At 46.4% G+C, this 18,202-nt stretch overlaps 1 protein-coding gene across 1 annotated transcript in view; it reads left to right on the plus strand.

Moving 5' to 3' along the window:
* Ippk (inositol-pentakisphosphate 2-kinase) overlaps positions 1-18,202 on the plus strand; it is a 40,313-nt gene that overhangs the window by 12,553 nt on the left and 9,558 nt on the right. The window contains exons 4-11 of the mRNA XM_055595258.1: positions 1,502-1,568; positions 3,020-3,141; positions 4,199-4,288; positions 8,539-8,597; positions 10,104-10,176; positions 12,763-13,036; positions 14,579-14,729; positions 15,354-15,456. Of these exons, the coding sequence (XP_055451233.1) occupies positions 1,502-1,568; positions 3,020-3,141; positions 4,199-4,288; positions 8,539-8,597; positions 10,104-10,176; positions 12,763-13,036; positions 14,579-14,729; positions 15,354-15,456 (939 nt within the window). The remainder of the gene's footprint in view (positions 1-1,501; positions 1,569-3,019; positions 3,142-4,198; positions 4,289-8,538; positions 8,598-10,103; positions 10,177-12,762; positions 13,037-14,578; positions 14,730-15,353; positions 15,457-18,202) is intronic.

Here is an 18,202-nt window from a genome sequence, read left to right on the forward strand (position 1 = left end):
TGCAGGCCCAGGAGGGGCTGTGACAGAAGATGCCAGTGGTGTGCCTGACTTGGGGCTTTGAAAGTCTCCTTCATTTTGTCTTTCCTTAGCTGCTGACTTTGTAGCCTGTCCTTTACAGTGTCTGGTGCTGGGCGTGTTTGAAGGTCAAAGTATGACCCCTTAGGAGCATTCCTGCAGTTTTCCCACAGGATATGTCCATTGAATAGTGTTTCTACCTACCCATGTATTCTTGGAGAAAGGTTATCTGTTGTAGTAAATAAAAAAAAAAAAGAGGAGTGTTGGGCTATATGTTATTATTATTAGCCCTGAGATTGTCACGGCAGTATTATTTAACCCACTATCACAAATAATGAGACACAGACACTTGTTAGAGTTATAATTGCGTTATTTACCTAGGGCTGGGCGGATATCCTCACCATCCATCTCTCAGTCCCCATCCAATGCCATCTACTTTAATCCTCCTCAACTGGACTACTTCATCCATAATCCCATGGTCTTGCTTTTATTCTTCATCTGGGCTTTTCCATGCTGTTGTTGGAGTTCTTCCTTCGGTCCCACGTGGTTCCTTCTCTACTTTAACCTATTGTGGCGCCCCCCTTTCTCCTCTCTTTCCATCCTTCTGTTTTCTGTGATTCTCTTTGTGTACTCCAAGCCCAGGAACCTTAGTCATGCCTGCGCCATTCCACCCTGCCCAAGTGTAGGCTGTTTAATTAGCCAGTCAGGTTTATACAACAGGGTAAGGTGTGCCCAGATCTTGAGGGCCAGGAATATGAATCAGACCAACTGCCAACAGTTGTCAGAGGTACTGTGTGCTGGGACTGTGTTCTTCCAACCTTGGTGTGCTAGGCTGAGTGGGAGTCTCAGACTGGATGGAGAGGGCAGCTGGGTCTTCCACAGGCAAGATCCCAGCAATTTTTGTCCTAGGCAGGCTTCCTTTGTCACTTTGAAACTTTTTCTGAAGTCACAGTTCTGTCACCTTGAGAACACAGCACAGGGATGGCAGTGATGAACATGGCTTAACTTGATGCACATTTCCTTTGCATGGGAAGTTACAGATAAACAGCTGAGGGAATGAGAACAGCAGGCATGTGAGCCCAGTGCTGTCTGAGCCTGAGCGGCTCAGCTGGCTGGGTGTCTTGAGGCTCTTGTTCTGTGTCTACAGATGCTGCAGGCCCAGGAGGGGCTGTGACAGAAGATGCCAGTGGTGTGCCTGGTCACTGGCATCATGGATCCTGGCTGGCTGTATGGAGAGCCAGCTGCCTTTAGTGCCCTGAAATGCTTTTGCTTCTGTGTTTTCTGTATGTGTCCTGAAAATAATAGATCAGCTCTTACTGCCAAATTGAATTACTGGCATATTGAATTTTTTAAACTATAGTATTTCACTGTGAAACATACTGTGAAATTCACCATTCTGTGTTTAACTGTGCATGGTTCTGAGGCATTAACAGTCTTCAGGACATTGTGCAATCTGTATGCTTTGTGTGTTTTTTTTTTTTTTCAGGAAGTTGTTCAGCTGCCTTTAGACTTTGTGAAACAACTGTGTTTAAAGATACAGTGTGAAAGACCAGGTAAGGGTGTTGAACAGTGTTTGCATTATTTATTTATTTGGGACAGATCTCTCTATGAAGCCCTGGCTGGCCAAGAGCTGATGTGTATTCCAGCTGCCTTGAATGCCTAGATATCTCTCTGCCTCTGCTTCCCAAGTCTTGACTAAAGATGTGCACCACCATGCTTGGCTTGTTTGCAATTTTGAAAGTCTTTGAATGTTCAACTTAGGTTAGGTGCAGGCGTTTTGCAGCAGTTTTGTGCCTGCTCTCGTCTCCTTTTCTTATGCTTACTGGTGGTTTTGCTGGCAAGAACCAGATTAGAGCTTTTTTCATTATGGTCAAACATGTCAAGTCCATGTGTTGGTTGTGAAAATATCTCTAGAAACACTAGCGGGCAATAATGTATAGAATTATCCAGAATAAAATCCTTTCTGACTTTATTCAGAAAATGAAATAGCGATCTGGATTCTGCCTGGGGCACAAGCAGGAGGTGGAAGGTGCTGGAGAGCACGGGCTCTGCTGTTCATGTCCAGGAAGGTGGACAGAGGTCAGCTTCGTGGCTCTGCTCATTTGCTGATGCTCAGCATGCCCATTCATTTCATAATCACAGTTGGAAGTCTGATACTCTTGATGGAAGATGGTGCTGACTTTTGACAATGGGTAGTAGAGATAGGCAGGTCTCTGAGTTTGAAGCCAGCCTGGTCTACACACTGAGTTTCAAGACAGCCAGGGCTACACAGAAAAACTCTGTCTTGGGGAAAAAAATAAACGTGATATTTCATAGTGTGATGACGTGGATTAAGTCTGCTTTTTGGAAGAGGTGGCTAGTCCTCAGGTGGCAAGAGCCCACTTCTAGCAGAGCCATACTGAAGGATGTGGACACACCAAGATTTAGGAAAAGCACCAAGATTTGAAAGGAAGGAAGGGGCTGTAGTACATTCATTCCTTCTTCCTGTTCCTGGGCAAAGAGAGTGGTGGACTTAGGGGCCATTTATTTCCAAGACTCTTCTTACTGTTGCATGTTTTTTAAAGTTCCCCAAGGTCATGTTCAGGTTTAAAAATTGCTTAAAAGGACTTTAGATCTCAGTGACATGCTTAGGATATATACAGTGGGAGTTAAGGATGAAATCTGCCAATTGAAGAGTTGGAGTTACAGGTCCTGGAGAGTCCAGACATCTCTCCCACGCTTGACTGTATGTGACATTGTACAGGGAATGTTGCCTTCAGGAAGCTCTCTAAGCCTCCCTGTCTAGGGTTTAGAGCTTGAGGAGGCTGAGCGCCCACTGATTAACTCAGTTCTTCATTCTCTAGGGATGACAGTATGTGGCCTGATCATATGGCCTAGCCTTTCCACTTCCTTATTGCCTGCTGAGGCTGTTCGGTTTTGGAACCCTCCCCCACAGGATTTTTGTATTATAGGCTGTCTATCTCTTATCTTGACCCTCAGGTGTAACTCTTGTTTTGTCTTCCAGAGTCCCGATGTGACAAGGACCTGGACACGCTCAGTGGTTATGCTATGTGCCTTCCCAATTTAACCAGACTTCAGACCTACCACTTTGCAGAGCACTGGCCGATTCTGTGTGTAGAGATTAAGGTGAGTGTTCATTCATGGTGGGATGACACTATAATTAAAGGAAAGGTCGCTCTCAGGCACTGAGTCTCCTTGGCCATGCCTTGGGTAGGTGTTCAGCCTTCCTCAGGAGCTCAACTAGCTTCCTTCTCATAACTTCCTTAAGCATCCTGCATGCTCTAGTCCCTTTCATGGCTCCCAGACCCTAAGGTAGTTTTCTGTGTCAACAATAGGTAAGCGTACCCCACACACCTGACCTGGGAAAATTGTGGTTAGGGGTCACCAGGAAGAAGCATGTTGGGTACCTTCCCGTACAGGGTGTGTCTCAAAACCTCACTGTTTTGGCCATGTGCTTCCTGCATTGAAGACACAATCCTAGGGTACCTTTTGACCAGAGCCTACTTGTGCAGGAGGGCTTTCCCAGAGGCACAGATGCCTGTGTGCCCCAGAAGGTCCCTGTGTACTGGCCCAGAGTCCTGGATCTCAGACCAAGACTCCCTGCTTCAGCTGCCTGTGTTCCATAGTTGTCCAAATGCTCTACAAGAGCACTCCCCATTACTTCTCTCCTTGCATCTGAGAGGTGATGACCCTGGAGGCAGGCCTTGGCCCAAGTACTTGTGATTCTTGAGGGCTGGATGTTCTGTCTCTCCAGCTGCACTGTCCAGAATGCTAAGCTCAGGCAGTGTGTGCTGACAGCATGCAGATTTTAGAGGGCAGCTGGAAGCCTAGCAAATATCAGTTGGGTGCCTTGCAGGCCATACATTAGTGATGGTGGGAACAATGGTTATGCTTCTTGGAGCTGGGAGCCCTGGGCCCATCTCCACTCATTCCAGTCTGCCAGTGAGAGCACAAAGCTGCTCTGTTACGTCTGTAAGCTAGTCAGAGCTCCACCAGCCTGCCAGTGAGAGGGCTGCCCTTTTGTCCTCTGGAGGCAGAGAGGTTTGTACTAGATGAGGGAAGCTGAAAGCATAATTTCTGGGGACATTTCTACTTGATACTTGTTCTCTTCTATCTCAATGGTGTGTGTGTGTGTTGAGAAGGATGTGCTTTCTCTCTAAACATTTTTTCTTTTATTTTATAGCCAAAATGTGGGTTTATTCCTTTCTCGAATGATGTTACCCATGAGTTGAAACACAAGGTGTGCCGATACTGTATGCACCAGCACCTCAAGGTGAGAGCAGAGTCTGCAGGAGGGCAGAGTGCGGGGTGTCTGGGCCTGAGGGGAAGCCACTTGGAGTTTTCAGAAGATTAAAAGGAATTGCTGATAATCCTCTTTTCATTTCATAAGTAGCTCATATTGACTTTATTAAATCTTCATCTCGTTTATAATTTATATTTGTGTGTGTTATATAGAAGTGTGGGTGCTTGTATGCTTGGAGGTCAGAGGACAGCTTGTGGCTGCATCTCTCCTTCCATCATATGAAAGATCTGCTGGTCAAACTGCTTATGCCACGCTGGCCAATAAGTGCCAGGTTTCCTGCATGTTGGGCAAGCACGCTACTACCTGAGCTTCAGCCCCAGTCCTCATGTGTGTTGTTCCTCCCTGCCCCCTTCTCCCTTGAAGCTCAATTTTCTTCCTCTCGTGGCTCTGCTCTAGATCCCTGTGTTTAAACATATCCTTTCATAATATGCAGAGATAGAGGTTAGAGAGGCTCTGCATGTGACCGGACTGTCTGGCTTTCTGAACTATGCATAATGTTTCCATTTTTAATCCATTTTTCTTGCAGCTCTTATTTTTGACGCTTTTCCCACTTCCATTATGGCTGAGTTGCAGCGCTCTGTGTGCCTTAGAGAGAAGTGGTCTGCAGGCTCTTCTCTGTTTTCCTATGTGGATAGTGCCCTTTTATGTAGAAAGGCATTTAATTAAGTTCGGTTAACATCTTTTTGTTGTTTGTGTCTTGATGTTGTAGCCAAGTAGTACTGCCAGATCCAGTGGTGGCAAACTTCCCCATTTTATTCTAGAGTTTCATTCTTGCTTTTAGATCTTGGGCATTTTGAGTTAATTTTTGAGTATGGTGTTGGATAAGTGTCCAGTTTCATTCTTTTGCACATAATGATATCTGATTTTCTCAGTTCCTGTGTCCCTTTCTCCAGGCATTGGTCCTGGCATCCTTGTTGAAGGTATTTGGCATGTAGGTGAGAGGCTCTTTTCTGGTTTTTTTTCTTATTGGTGTAATTGTGTGTCTTCATGCTAGTACCACACTAGTACGAGTGTGCAGTTTGAGTAGTGCAGTTTTTTATTACTGTTTCCAAGTTACAAGATTCCTCTTTTTTCCTGCCTCCTTCCTCTCTCTTTCCTTCTTTCCTCTCCCTCTGCTTTATCCTTTTTCCTGCTCCTCTCCTCTCCTGCTTTTTAAAGACAGGGTCTCATGTAGCCTAGGTTGGCTTTGAATTCATAAATAGCTGAGGATGATCTCCACCTCCTGTGAGTACAGCCTTAGCTTTGAAGGTCCTGGTGTGTGTAGATGTGGTTATCTCGGAAGTTATCTTAACACTCACAGCTTATCTCTTCTGTTTACTCAACAGAGCTACTGAACCCTTCCAGTTACTCTTAAGTTGTGCTTTTCAACTACACATTTATTTATTAAAAATATTGATTCAGCTGGGTGTGGTGGCACATGCCTTTAATTCAAGCACTCAGGAAGCAGGGACAGGTTGATCTCTGAGTTTAAGCTCAACTTTTGGTCTACAATTTGAGTCGTCTACAATTTGAGTCCAGGGCAGCCAGGACTACACAAGAAACTCTGTCTACAAACAAACAAACAAACAAACAAAATTATTATTTTAAATGATGCAGTGTTTGTATTTGCGTGGCTATGTATATGAGGTGTGCAGATCATAACATAACTTTCTTTAAAAGGAAAAAAGTCTTTGAAAATTTGTTCTTTGACTTTCTATATAAATATGTAATATATATTGGTCATCTACCCTCCCTTATCTTCCTCCTGTCTCCAGCCCCTTTTAATTGCTACTGCTGCTAATTAATTAATTGACTAATTAATTAATCTGTTATTTGTGTATGTATGTATGTATGTATGTATGTATGTATGTATGTATGTATGTATGTATGTATGTGTATGGTGTATAACCCATGAGTGAGGAAGTCAAGGGACCACTGTCAGGAGTTGGTTCTCTGTTTTGCTGAGAACAGGGTTCTCTCTTGTTTCTGCTGTGATGCTTATTCTAGTCAAGCTGGATTACAGGCTTCCAGGAAAGTACCCTGTCTCTGCCTCCCATCTTGCTGCAGGAGTGCTGGGATTACACACGTACTACACAGATAGCTTTTTTGCTTGGCTTCTGAGATTGAACTCAGGTCATCAGGCTTTTTACCCACTGAGCCATCTTACCAGCCAGGTTTACTTTCTTTGAGATAGGACATGTAGCCCAGAGTCACTTGAGACTTTCTTCTCCTGTGTCTACCTCTCGAGTGCTGGGGTCCCCGTCAAATGCCGCACCATGCATGGTTGTCAGGGTTTGTCTAGTGACTTCTCTGTTTATTCTGTAATGGCTCGCTCTCTCTTTCTCTCTCTCTATATATATGTATGTTTTACATTTTATTATTTGTGTGGGAGAGAGAGGTGTGCATAAGTTCAGGTGTGCACATGTTAAGATACACTTGTAGAGAATGGAGGACAGTGTTTGTGAGTCAGTTCCTCCTGTACATTGTGGGTTCTGGTATTGAACCCAGGCTTCCAAGGCTTACTCTGCAAGTTCTCTCCCGCTCTGAGCCATTTTGCCAGCCCCACATGGTCACATGTAATCCTTGAACTCTACTTGATTAGCTTACTGGGACTGATATTTTCTCAAACCAGGGTTGTTACAACTTTTGCTTTACCTTTCTCTTCTATGGAGCCTCAGATAAGCTCAAGTGTGAACTTAGGGCCTTTTTTGATCTTTCCAAACCCTGCTCATGGTTTTCTAGGTTACCAGGAATGTTTTGGAGCTTTTCAAAGTCTCTGTGTATATCCTCATTACTCAGCTTTTTCTTTTTGAGTTTTAAGTTACACTTGCTTGCCCTAATTGTTACCTATTGTATAAGGAAGCCCTGAAGTTCAACAGTAGCCTCTAGATCTTTTTTTCTTTTTTTTTTTTTTTTTGACACATGCCCCTGAAAAGTCTTCTGCAGGGTTTGAGCTCTCAATCAGGTCAGTAAAGACAACCATGCAAGGACAGCCTTCCTGGAATTGTGAGGCAGGACAGGGAATGGCAATAGCCAGAGCTGAGGTTGTGGCTGTGCCCTGTTCTGTGATCATGGAGGCTGCCAGGCTGCTATGCATGTAACAGTTTCATGTTTGTTTCCTTTGGGGCTAGAGATAGTGTGCTGGCTAGTTTTATGTGAGCTTGACATAGGCTAGAGTCATTTGAGAAGGGAGAACCTCAATTAAGAAATTGTTCCCATCAGACTAGCCTGTGGGACATTTTCTTGATTAATGATTGATGTGTGCTGTCCCACAAGGAACAGTGTCACCTCTGGATGGTGGTCCTGGGTTGTATAAGCAGGCTGAATAAACCATGGGGAGCAAGCCCATAAGCAGCTTTCCTCTACGGCTTTTTGCTTCAGGTCCTGCCTCTAGGTCTCTGCTTTGCTTGAGTTCTTGTCCTGACTTCCCTTAATGATAGACCTGGAAGTGAAAGATGAAATAAACCCATTCTTCTTTAAGTCAGTTTTGGTCATGGTGCTTTATCATAGCAATAGAAACCCTAAGACAGACAGAAGGATGAGAATAGCACATTTAAAATGTCAAAAGAAACTGGGCATGATGGTGCACACATTTGGGAGGTAGAGGTAGGCAGATTTCTGTAAGTCAAGGCTAACTAGAGAGTTCCAGGCCAGCTGGGGTTACACAGTGACATTAAAAAAAGTGTCATTTTCTCCCTTTTTTTTAAAAGATGGATTTTCAGTTTTATGTGTATGTTTGGCTTGCTTATATGTATCTACTCCATGTATATATGTACTTGCTTATATGTATATATGTACTTTCTGCCCACAAAGGCCAGAAAGAGGGTATCAGAATTCTTGGAACTAGAATCACAATTTTAAGCAACCACGTGTATGCTTGGAATGGAACTTGAGCTCTCTGCAAGAGCAGCCAGTACTCCTAACCACTGAGCCTTCTCTCCACTTCTTTAGCTGTTTTTCCCCCCCAGTAAATGTTCCCTGGATTCTTAAAGAACTTCAGACATTTTCTGAGGTTTCAAGACTTATTCTGGGAAGTTCACGCCCAGCTTATGTGCTAGGTTGTTTAAGAATATATTTTAAAACTGGAAAATAGTTGGAACTACCTTCCTTCAAGGGTGGTTCATGTTAACAGTTTGGTGATCTTTTCAGACATGTTCATACACTAACAATACATACATACATACAAGGGGTGATACCTCTTTGTGGAGGAATTTACTGCTGTCATATTGGTGTTTTACCAGGTAGCAACTGGAAAGTGGAAGAAAATAAGTAAATACTGTCCCCTTGATCTCTACTCAGGGTAAGTGTCACTTCTCATTTTTTGTCTTAGGTTGGGTGGTGCCTGCTAAGGGACAGCCTATAAGGTGGGATTTTGAGGGTTATTCTGTGAGGTGTTGATGTTGTGTGTGGGGGAGAAAGAGGGGGTGGAGGATTAGAGGCATGTTCTGTGAAGTAGGGCTTCCATGAGGGAGGGCCTGAAGGCTCAGGTGAGGAGGATGGGTTATTTTGTACTATGGGGAAAATAGGGAGTATTCTGTAAGCTGCTGGTAGGTATTATCTGAAGTGTTGATAGTGGGGTATCTTCTGTAAGGTGGGGGTGTTTGTGAGGTTGGAAAAATATATATGGAGGTTCTGTGAGGTGGTAAATGTTGGGTTTGGTGAGGTGGGAAAATGGGTGGTACTATGTGAGGTGGATATGGGCCCCTGTTCTGTGTAAAGGGCTCTTTGCTTATTCCAGAAAACAAAATGTTGTTTTTACTGTGAGAACCAAATCAGGTTGGCAGTGTATTTAGGGAGAATTATGCTTGATTTACCTGTACACACAAGGCTGCATGTTTTGAAGCAAACAGTAACACAGAGTATTGTTGAAAATTTGTGACTTGTCAAACCTGAGTCAGCAGCTGTTCTTAGACTAGCTGTCTGTCTGTCTGTCTCTATGTAGCTATCTTTTTTTTAATCTCTCTCTCTCTGTACCTACCTACCTTACTTATTTTAGGTGTCTTTAAAGACAGTTTCTCTATGTAGCCTTGGCTCCCCTGGACTTGCTTTGTAAACCAGGCTGGCCTTGTGTTCATATCCATCTGCCTGCCTCTGCCTCTCTGAGTGCTGGGATTACAGGCGTGCACCACACCTGGGCCACTTGGAATATTTATAAATAGTCCTTTCAGAGCTGGCAGTAGGTGACTTTGCTGATGTGTTGTCCCCAGTGTGACCTCAGGACATCACTTGGAATCTTTGTCTGGGGTGGGTTTGTCGTCTTGGGAGCCCTATACAATTCATGTGGAAGTGAGAAGTGGGCATTGTTCAGGTGCTTGGGTAAGGTAAGGGCTGGAGCAGGAGTGGCCATGAGGAGGAGACAACAGGTGCCAGTTGCTAACGAATAGGACAGAGGGCAAGTGTATGTGTGTGTGGGGGCGACTGTCCTACAGCTCTCCAAGGTGGAGGAACATGAGAGGTCCCTCTTTTAGGCTTCCTGAACTTCCCAGAGATCTGTCGTAGTGCTCACAGTGCCTGAGTGCATACTCCAGCCTTTGGAAACTGCAGCTGAGGATCAAGAAGGGAGAGATCTAGAAGGTAGAAGGGCTTTGAGTGATTGATGTGCCTTCCTTTCTGGTCCTCCTGCCTCTGTAGGATTCCTCCTGGCTGCCTTTGGGCCCTAGAATAAGCTCCCCTCATAGATTCAGGGCTACAGTTACTGGATTAAGGTAGCTTTAGATCCCAGCCCAGCCTGGAGCTGTGTGTATGGATGTGTAGAGTCCAGGCCTAGCCCACTGCCTTTAATGCCTTCACTGCTTTCTCCTTGTAGAAACAAGCAGCGCATGCACTTTGCCTTGAAGAGTCTGCTGCAGGAGGCGCAGAATAACCTGAGGATATTTAAGGTAAGGGCTATTTGCAGTCCATGCTGGTTTCCAGGTAAACCTACCATACTGGGATTCTGGCCACAGGATCTGTGACTAAATACATTAGGTGTCCAGGCTGGCTTGCCTACCCAGCTCTCTGTGCCTTGACATTGCAGAGGAAGAGAAGGGGACAAAGGAGGGAGGGGGGACAAGGCAGGGTTGGCCTTGGCAGGAGGTGGTGGCTGTGGCCATGCTAAGAATGTATTAAGAGTTTCCTGTGCCATTGTCCTAGTGGGCAGTAAGCTGGACTTGAGGCAGCCTGCAGTCTTGTGTGAGAGAACAGGGCTGAGATGAGCTTTTCAATGCCTGTTTCTTGCTTGGTCTGGGGAAAGGGACTGCTGAGCTACACATTGTGCCCTCTTTGTTGCTGCTGTGTCATAGGCTGGTTTATCCAGATACATTGTAAGAATTTCCTTGCCCTGGAGGTTGCCCAGAGTAATTGGCACCCTCCCCTGCTGTCTTCATCTCCCCAAATCCAGAAAAGAAGACTCGCTTAAAAAAAAAAAAAAGAAAGAAAAAAGAAAAGTGGCCATGACTGTGCACTCACTGTAGTGCTTGTGTGGTGACAGGACAGCCCTTGGGAGTCAGTTCTTTCTGCAGTGGGATCTGGAGATCGAGTTAGGGTTACCACTGGGTTACTCTTCTTAAGAGTTTAGGAACCTGACATTTGAATTCTGGCGATAAGTGCTTTTAACTCTGAAGCCATTTCTGAGCCTGCCAGGCCACATTCGAGGTATCTGCTCTGCAGTTTTTGTGGAACCCATGAAAGATTCCAGACATTAGCTAGCACTTCCCCAAGAGGCAGGTTAAGAGAAGTAATCTGCAATGGCTTTTTAAAAATTAAACAATTGAAAAAACTTTTATCTCTTATTTTGTGTGTGTTCACGTGATGCACATGTGTGCTTGTCATGTACATGCCATGGTATGTGTGTGGAGGTCAGAGGACAGCTTCCGGGGGTTGGTTCTGTCTCTCCATCATGTGTGGCCTTGGCTTTAAGGGAAAGTCTTCAAGCTTAGGGGCAAGCACCCTCATCCACAGAGTTACCTTGCCAGCCTTTTAAAAACAGGAGGGTTGGGTGGGATTGGGAGGGGGCTACAACTGGGAAGCAAAGTGAATAAACTGTAATTAATATATATATTTAAAAACAGTAGGGTCACTGTGCAGTGAGTTCAGCACGGTGAGTCCTGGCAGCTTTGGGGCTTTCTGGTTCTGATGCTGTGCATTCACTGTTCCCTCAAATTCTGCAAACCAGCAAAGCAGAAAATTCCCAAACTCTGATGGAGAAAATTCTCCAAGCTTGGAAAAGCTGCCTGGCTGTGCTCAGTGGTCCCACACTGGATCCTTGTGAGAGGCAGTATTGACTTCAAGGAGCCTCTGTTATAGAGTCATCACTCTACCTAGGTTGTGGCTCTGATGGATACCCTATAAGATCTTTGGACAGCATATTTGTATGTGTAAACATTCTCTGGATTTCACATTTACAATGTCCCTCAGGTCTAGGCCCTTGATGCTGTGGTGAGACCTTGCTGTGAGGACTCCCTTGGCCACTTTTGGGCCTAGAGGAGGGACCAGCTTCACCACGATCACAAATGGCCACTGTGGTCAGCCTCTTCCTCCTGCCCAGTATGGTGAACAGCTTACTTTGTCCCTTGGACAGCACTAGACAGGGTCTTCTAGAGAGACTCCCCAGGATCCAGTGAGGAGGAGAACCTTCCCATACCTCTCAAGGGCAGAGACTGTATTCTTGGCTATTACTGCCCTTTTGAGACCTTTGACTTCACACCCATTCATTTGCCTTAGAGTCTTTGCTGTTCTTTTCTAAAGGCATTTCCACCATGTGCCACACCTCTGTGGCGCTCTGTGGTACCTTTCATAAGAGCCTTACAGGTGCTGTGATGTTGTGTCTGCTTGTATTTTGTTGTTCATACAACAAAATATGAACTGACCAGACCCCATTTGGAGAAGATGCCAAGGGTACAGGTCCCAAGGGTAGTTCCAGAGGGCCCACCATATGGCTTAACCATGAAGGCGTGTAGTTCAAAGAGCCTTGGAATGCTCCTGGTGTTGGCCACAGGTCAGGCTCTCATCATAGTCCCAGTGTCAGCAGTGGGAAGCATGTGGCCTTGCTTGAGCTCTGGGAATGACTAAGTCTGAATGCTGTGTGCTAAGGAGCAACCTTTGAGGGTCTAAGGCACGAACGTTTCATTTTCATCTCAGTGATCTTGTCACTCCTCTTGCTACAGGACTTAGTTGGAGGCTTACACCAGCTCTGCGGACTATGGGGCCTAGTCCTAACTCCTAGTCACAGCTTGGGCCCTTAAGTCACTGGTGATTTGTGGACCTTTGTGGCTTTCTGCTGAGCATTTGCTGCAGACATGCTTTGAGATCTTTGTCTGAGGGTGTCAGTCCAGGGAGCTGGCCTGAAGTGTTCGAACCTTTGCTCCTTTGATTTGCACTTAGTGGACTCTTCAGAGGAGCTAGTGTGACCTGTATTCCTCTGTGCCCTGCCCTTGTTGTGTGATCCATCGATCAATCTCCCTTTCTTCTTTTTTTCCCGCCCAAAGAATGGTGAGCTGATTTACGGTTGTGGCGATGCCCGGAGCCCTGCAGCTGACTTGAAGGAGCTTGCATACCACCTGAAGCCCTTCTTCTTCCCTTCCAATGGCTTGGCCAGTGGGCCTCACTGCACGAGGGCTGTGATCCGGGAGCTGGTACATGTTATCACCAGGGTGCTGCTGAGCAGCTCAGACAAAGGCCGAGCGGGAGCCCTCAGGCTTGGTCTCCAGGGCCCCCGTGTCTGTGAAGCCAGTCCTTTCAGCAGGAGCCTGCAACATCAAGGTAGGGCCTGGCCTTCCCCAGTTGGGTTGTGGGGCGTACAGATTCATTGAGACTATCCTTCCCCATGGGTAGCCAGAGTGGCACCTACAAAGTGACCTCTGTGTCCCCGCCTGGCTTTGTGGCACCTCTGGGGGGTACTATCTGGTTGTGAGGGTTCCATAGAATGAGGCTTAGCTGACTCAAAGGGCCAAGACTTGCTTTGTCACCTGTAACTGCGTTTGTAAGCTGCTTGTCACACTTGGACTACATGGTTTCTAGAAATACTGCCTGTATAGTGTGTGTCCTCTGCAGTGAGTCAGTACTTTGAACTATACTTTTTCCTCTCGACCATGATCTTGACTTTGGATGCAGATTCTCCTCAGTCTACTTATGAGACAAGAACTGAGACCAGGAGTACTTTGTAGCTGGGCTGAGCGCTATGGAATGAGGACAGGCTTACAGGACCTCTGGGTCCAGTTGCCTTCCTGGTCAGTAGGAGGGAGGTGGATCAGCCCTGCCACTGCAGTATTCTGATGTCCCGTGAGTCAGTGTGAGTCTTAGGGACTACAGAGACCTTTGAGTTTGACAGTGGTCTGTGACCTTCAGAAACCCCACAAGCTTAGTCTTCCTTGTTGTTGCCCCAGGCCAACTGATTTTGAAGTGATTTTTTTTTTTTTTTTAAACCTTGAGTAAATTTTTTTTTGGGGGGGGGTGTTCTTGTTATGAAAGCAATTCTTTATTTCAAAAATTTTGTTGAAATTAATCCATAGTATGGGCACATCGCTGCAGAACATGTCTGGAAGGACACAGATGGGTGCTGACACTCAGGTGACCTAGGGTCCCTGGGCAGGGGATTAGCAGTGCTACTCCTGCCTATCTCACGACACGCTTAGACTATACTCTTGCTCCGGGAAGGTCTCCTCCAGTCCCACGGCTCCCCAGTGCCACAGTCAGGGATGTCAGGCCCCACATGAAAAGGCACTGAACACAGCGTTGTGAGTGCACGCGTGAAAGGTGGAACTTTGCCTCGTCATCTGTCCCATGAGGACAGGACCTTTCTAGTGCTCTTTTACCCACTGTCCGTGGCTCTTTCTTTAGCTTGTCCATGCCCCTCTCTGTGTGGGATAATGGTTTTTTTGACTCTAGAAACTGGGTCCCAGTTGGTCTGGAAGGTTTGAGGTTGTGGCTGATCTTCTGTAGTTCTGGAACTTATCTTATGTAGAAATGTTATCTTTACATTTAAGTGTAGAGTGAGTTCTAGAGCATGTGATGGAGTTAAAGGGTACTCTGAGTAGGTGTTTGGACAGCACGGGCCCAAAGGGAGAGGCATGCTCTTCACCTTTCTTGCGTGTAGAGCCACTGGGTGTTTAGGGTGGTCTGCATGCCTTCAGCCTCTTAGCATTGTGAGATGTGCAGCGTCTTCCTCAGTGCTAGGCTGGGGCCCAGGTCTTGTCTGTGGTGCCCAGGGTGAGCTCTGCTGTCTGCGCCAGCCTGGGTCTCCCTCTACAGTCTTCAAGTTTGGATAATAAACCTGCTCTCGTTCTCCCCTGATGTTCTTGGTAGGAAAAACCACACCAGAGCACTCGGGGTTACCGAAGGGCTGTCTTCTGTACAAAACTCTCCAGGTGCAGATGTTGGACCAGCTGGACATCGAAGGCCTCTACCCTCTTTACGACCGGGTCGAGCGGTACCTGGAGGAGTTTCCTGAGGAGAGGTGAGGCTGGCACCGGAGGAAGTTATGAGGCTAGGCTGGGATCAAGGATGCCTCAATTCCAGAACAAAACAGACCTCCTAGAACTTGTTCCAAGAGGTGATACAACCAACTCTCTGCCCAGGAAGTCCTTTGCCAGGGGTTGCCAGGGTCTCTATGAGATTAGTTTCTAAGACACTAGAAATAAAGCTGGTATGAATGAGATCATTCCAAAATCCTATGTCAGGGCCTGGCCTGTAGAGGGCAATGTTGTCCCATGGGCTGGCTGTTCCTGGAACACTGACTTGGCAGCTCCTGAGCACCTCTAACTGCCAAGCCTAGGACCCTGGGCCTGCACTGTGAACCCCATGCCCACATCCACAGTGCACGATGGGCAGGATCCTTTTTGTACCTGACTGGCTTATGTTTAAGGCTGAGGGCTGAGCCTTGGCCTTTCTGAGCCCTGATGTTGTGGAAGAAGTTGATGTTGCAGAATCAGACTTAATGAGAGGAAGCAGTAGATCTCTTAGATGCCTTTAAAACAGTGTGGTCATTAGACTGTGCTGTGTGATACAGGATGCACTAGTGAGTGAAAGTCCTCAGGAGCTTTGCCACCCTGTTTATTTGGTGTTGGTGCTTTTCTTTTAGGAAAGCACTACAGATAGATGGGCCTTATGATGAAGTATTCTACCAGAAACTGCTTGATCTGTCCACTGAGGATGATGGGACAGTGGCCTTCGCATTAACAAAGGTGAGTGGAGCCATTGAGAAGCATGCGTTCCTGAGAATTTCCTACCTCCCCTCCACAACAGTGCTAAATAGCTCAGAACTCAGATTTAAAGCACAGTGGCTGCAGCATTTCTCAGATGGGCTGGGCAGAGTTGAGGTGGAATTTCTCTTGGCTCTGTTCTGCCCTGGCCATCACAGGCAGAGACAGGCCCTAGTGCTTGGTGGCTCTGGGCCCCACCTTGTGAGTCCCGATGATTGTCTTCCTTGTGAATGGAGATTGTACAAAAGTCCTGGTGCCCAGGAATTGGCTCAGAGACGGGTTGCTGGTAGCCAGGTTTTCATGTCAGGCATGTCCATCACATGCCCCCATGGCGATTTAACTCAGAGAAATGACCTGTGCTCACCCTAGAACTGTACAAAGATGTTCACAATGCTCTGTTGTTGCTCTAAGAATTGTCACAACCCCTGTGTTTTCAGCATGTGACTCTACCAGGTTAGAAAAGATATTGGCAACTCCACTGCACTTGTTGCAAGGATAGATCAAAGGAGTTCTGAGCAACAGAGCATCCTCAAAGAGTCCAGTGATGACTGTGTGTGTAGCAGCCTTTGAAAACGACATCAATTGCTGGTTGCCAGGGTTTGGGAATTACAGATGCTTGTGGAAGTTTAGAATCCACAAGTGGTGCTGGCTGCAGAGACTTACATGTGTGGTAAATCACACACATGTATTTATAGTTGGAGGATCTGACGGATTATATCAAAGTTATGCTCCTTTCTCATGATGCTACAATGTAGTTTTGAGATGTTACTGTTGCCAGAAACTGGGCAAAATGCTTGAGGGCTTCCTGTGTAAGAACTTGGAGCTTTTTGCTCATCCATTCTCTGTATGACTGTCTGTCTGTCTGTCTGTCCGCCCTGAAACACACTCTCTAGACTGGGCTGGCCTTGAACTCACAGAGATCTGCCTACCTGTCTCCTGAGTATTGGGGTTAAAGGTGTGCACCACCACTGCCTGGCCATTTTTTCCCTCTTTTTAAAATTTTATTTGGTAGGTTTATGCCACAATGCTAGTAGAGGTCAGAGGTCAACTTGAGTGCTTTTTTTTCCCCCTCTACCATGTGGACCATGAAAAAGACCAGCCCTCTTCTTCTCTTTTTGAGGCAGGGTCTCACTGTGTAGCCAAGGGGAGACCTAGGTTGTCCTTTGTTCGGACTCCACCTCCTGAGTATGCCATATCCAGCTGCTCAATTTCTCTTTTAGGATGGATATATGTTGAGGTGCTTGGAACTGGAGATAGTGCTTCCGAAGGCTGAAACTGAGGAGCAGGGAACTGAGAATAACCTAGTGCCAATGCTCTTCTGCTCCTGTTCTGTCTGATAAACACTGTCTTCTCAGGGCACCATTACCCTTCTACTCTGACTTTGTTAGCATTGCCTGGAGGTGGAGTCAATGGGCTTTCCAGGAAGGCCAGTGGCCAATATTCCATGTTAGCTGGGCCCTCTTATCTGTTGGCAGCCATTCAGCATTGCTCTTGGAGTTCAGGACTATCCATCAACAGGACACAAAAGAGAGGGGGTCTCAGAAAATCTTCTCCAGGAACAGCAGTGAGGAGGGGGCGGGGTGAGAGTCCCCATCAACGTGCTGACAGTGTCCCATTACTTCATGGCTTCCGTAGTTCTTTGCTCCACTGATTTGGAAGTTATCTGTTTGTGTTCTTTCCACTGGCAGCATGTCCAACTCACCAGTACACAGTTAAAGTGTAAAGTGACTCGATTGTTTGAGGCCCCAGCTGGCACATGATATAGGACCTGGGGTACTTCAGTTACGGTTGTTTCCCCATGTATGTGCACCCACGTGGTGGTATTGTTTGTCTTGGATTTTCGTTGGGGGAGGTGGGCAGCATGCTAGGCAAGCAGTCTTAGCACCTTGACGTGCTGTTTTCCAAAGCCCCAGTATAGAGTATTGTTTTAGACATGCTTGTCTAGACCCTTATCACTGCCTGACTCAGATCAGTCCCGTTTGTCCTTTTTCTCAGTTTTATGCCATATCCTTTACTCATGTACAATCATATCAGATAAAAAACTTGTTATACTCCTTAGCTGTCATTGTCTTTGTGCCCTCAGTCCTGGCAATTTCAGTCTTTCTATAAGTGTTGAATATAAGTGTGACAGTCAGCATGTGAGCCTTTGTGTCTACCTTTGACTTCTACAACTTTGAGATTTCACTACCTCATTCTCTTTCATGATGCGGCATTCCACCAAGTGGACATACTATGATGCAGACACCTACATCAGTTGATGGGTGTCTCAGTTGCTCTGCTTTGTACTGGATGATCAGTGTTGTAAATATCTGTGTGCAAGTTTTTCTGGCTACACTCTTTCTTCTTCTTCTTCTTCTTCTTCTTCTTCTTCTTCTTCTTCTTCTTCTTCTTCTTCTTCTTCCTTCTTCCTCCTCCTTCTTCTTCCTCCTCCTTCTTCCTCCTCCTCCTCCTTCCTCCTCCTCCTCCTTCCTCCTCCTCCTCTTCTTCCTCCTCCTCCTCCTCTCCTCCTCCTCCTTCCTCCTCCTCCCTCCTCCTCCTCCTTCCTCCTCCTTCCTCTCCTCCTTCTTCCTCCTCCTCTTCTTCCTCCTCCTCCTCCTCTCCTCCTCCTCCTTCCTCCTCCTCCTTCCTCCTCCTCCTCCTTCCTCCTCCTCCTCCCTCTCCTCCTTCTTCCTCCTCCTCTTCTTCCTCCTCTTCTTCCTCCTCCTCCTCCTCCTCCTCCTCCTCCCCC

This window comes from Psammomys obesus, unplaced genomic scaffold (assembly GCF_907164565.1).
Source record: "Psammomys obesus unplaced genomic scaffold, mPsaObe1.curated_primary_1811, whole genome shotgun sequence".
Taxonomy (NCBI): domain Eukaryota; kingdom Metazoa; phylum Chordata; class Mammalia; order Rodentia; family Muridae; genus Psammomys; species Psammomys obesus.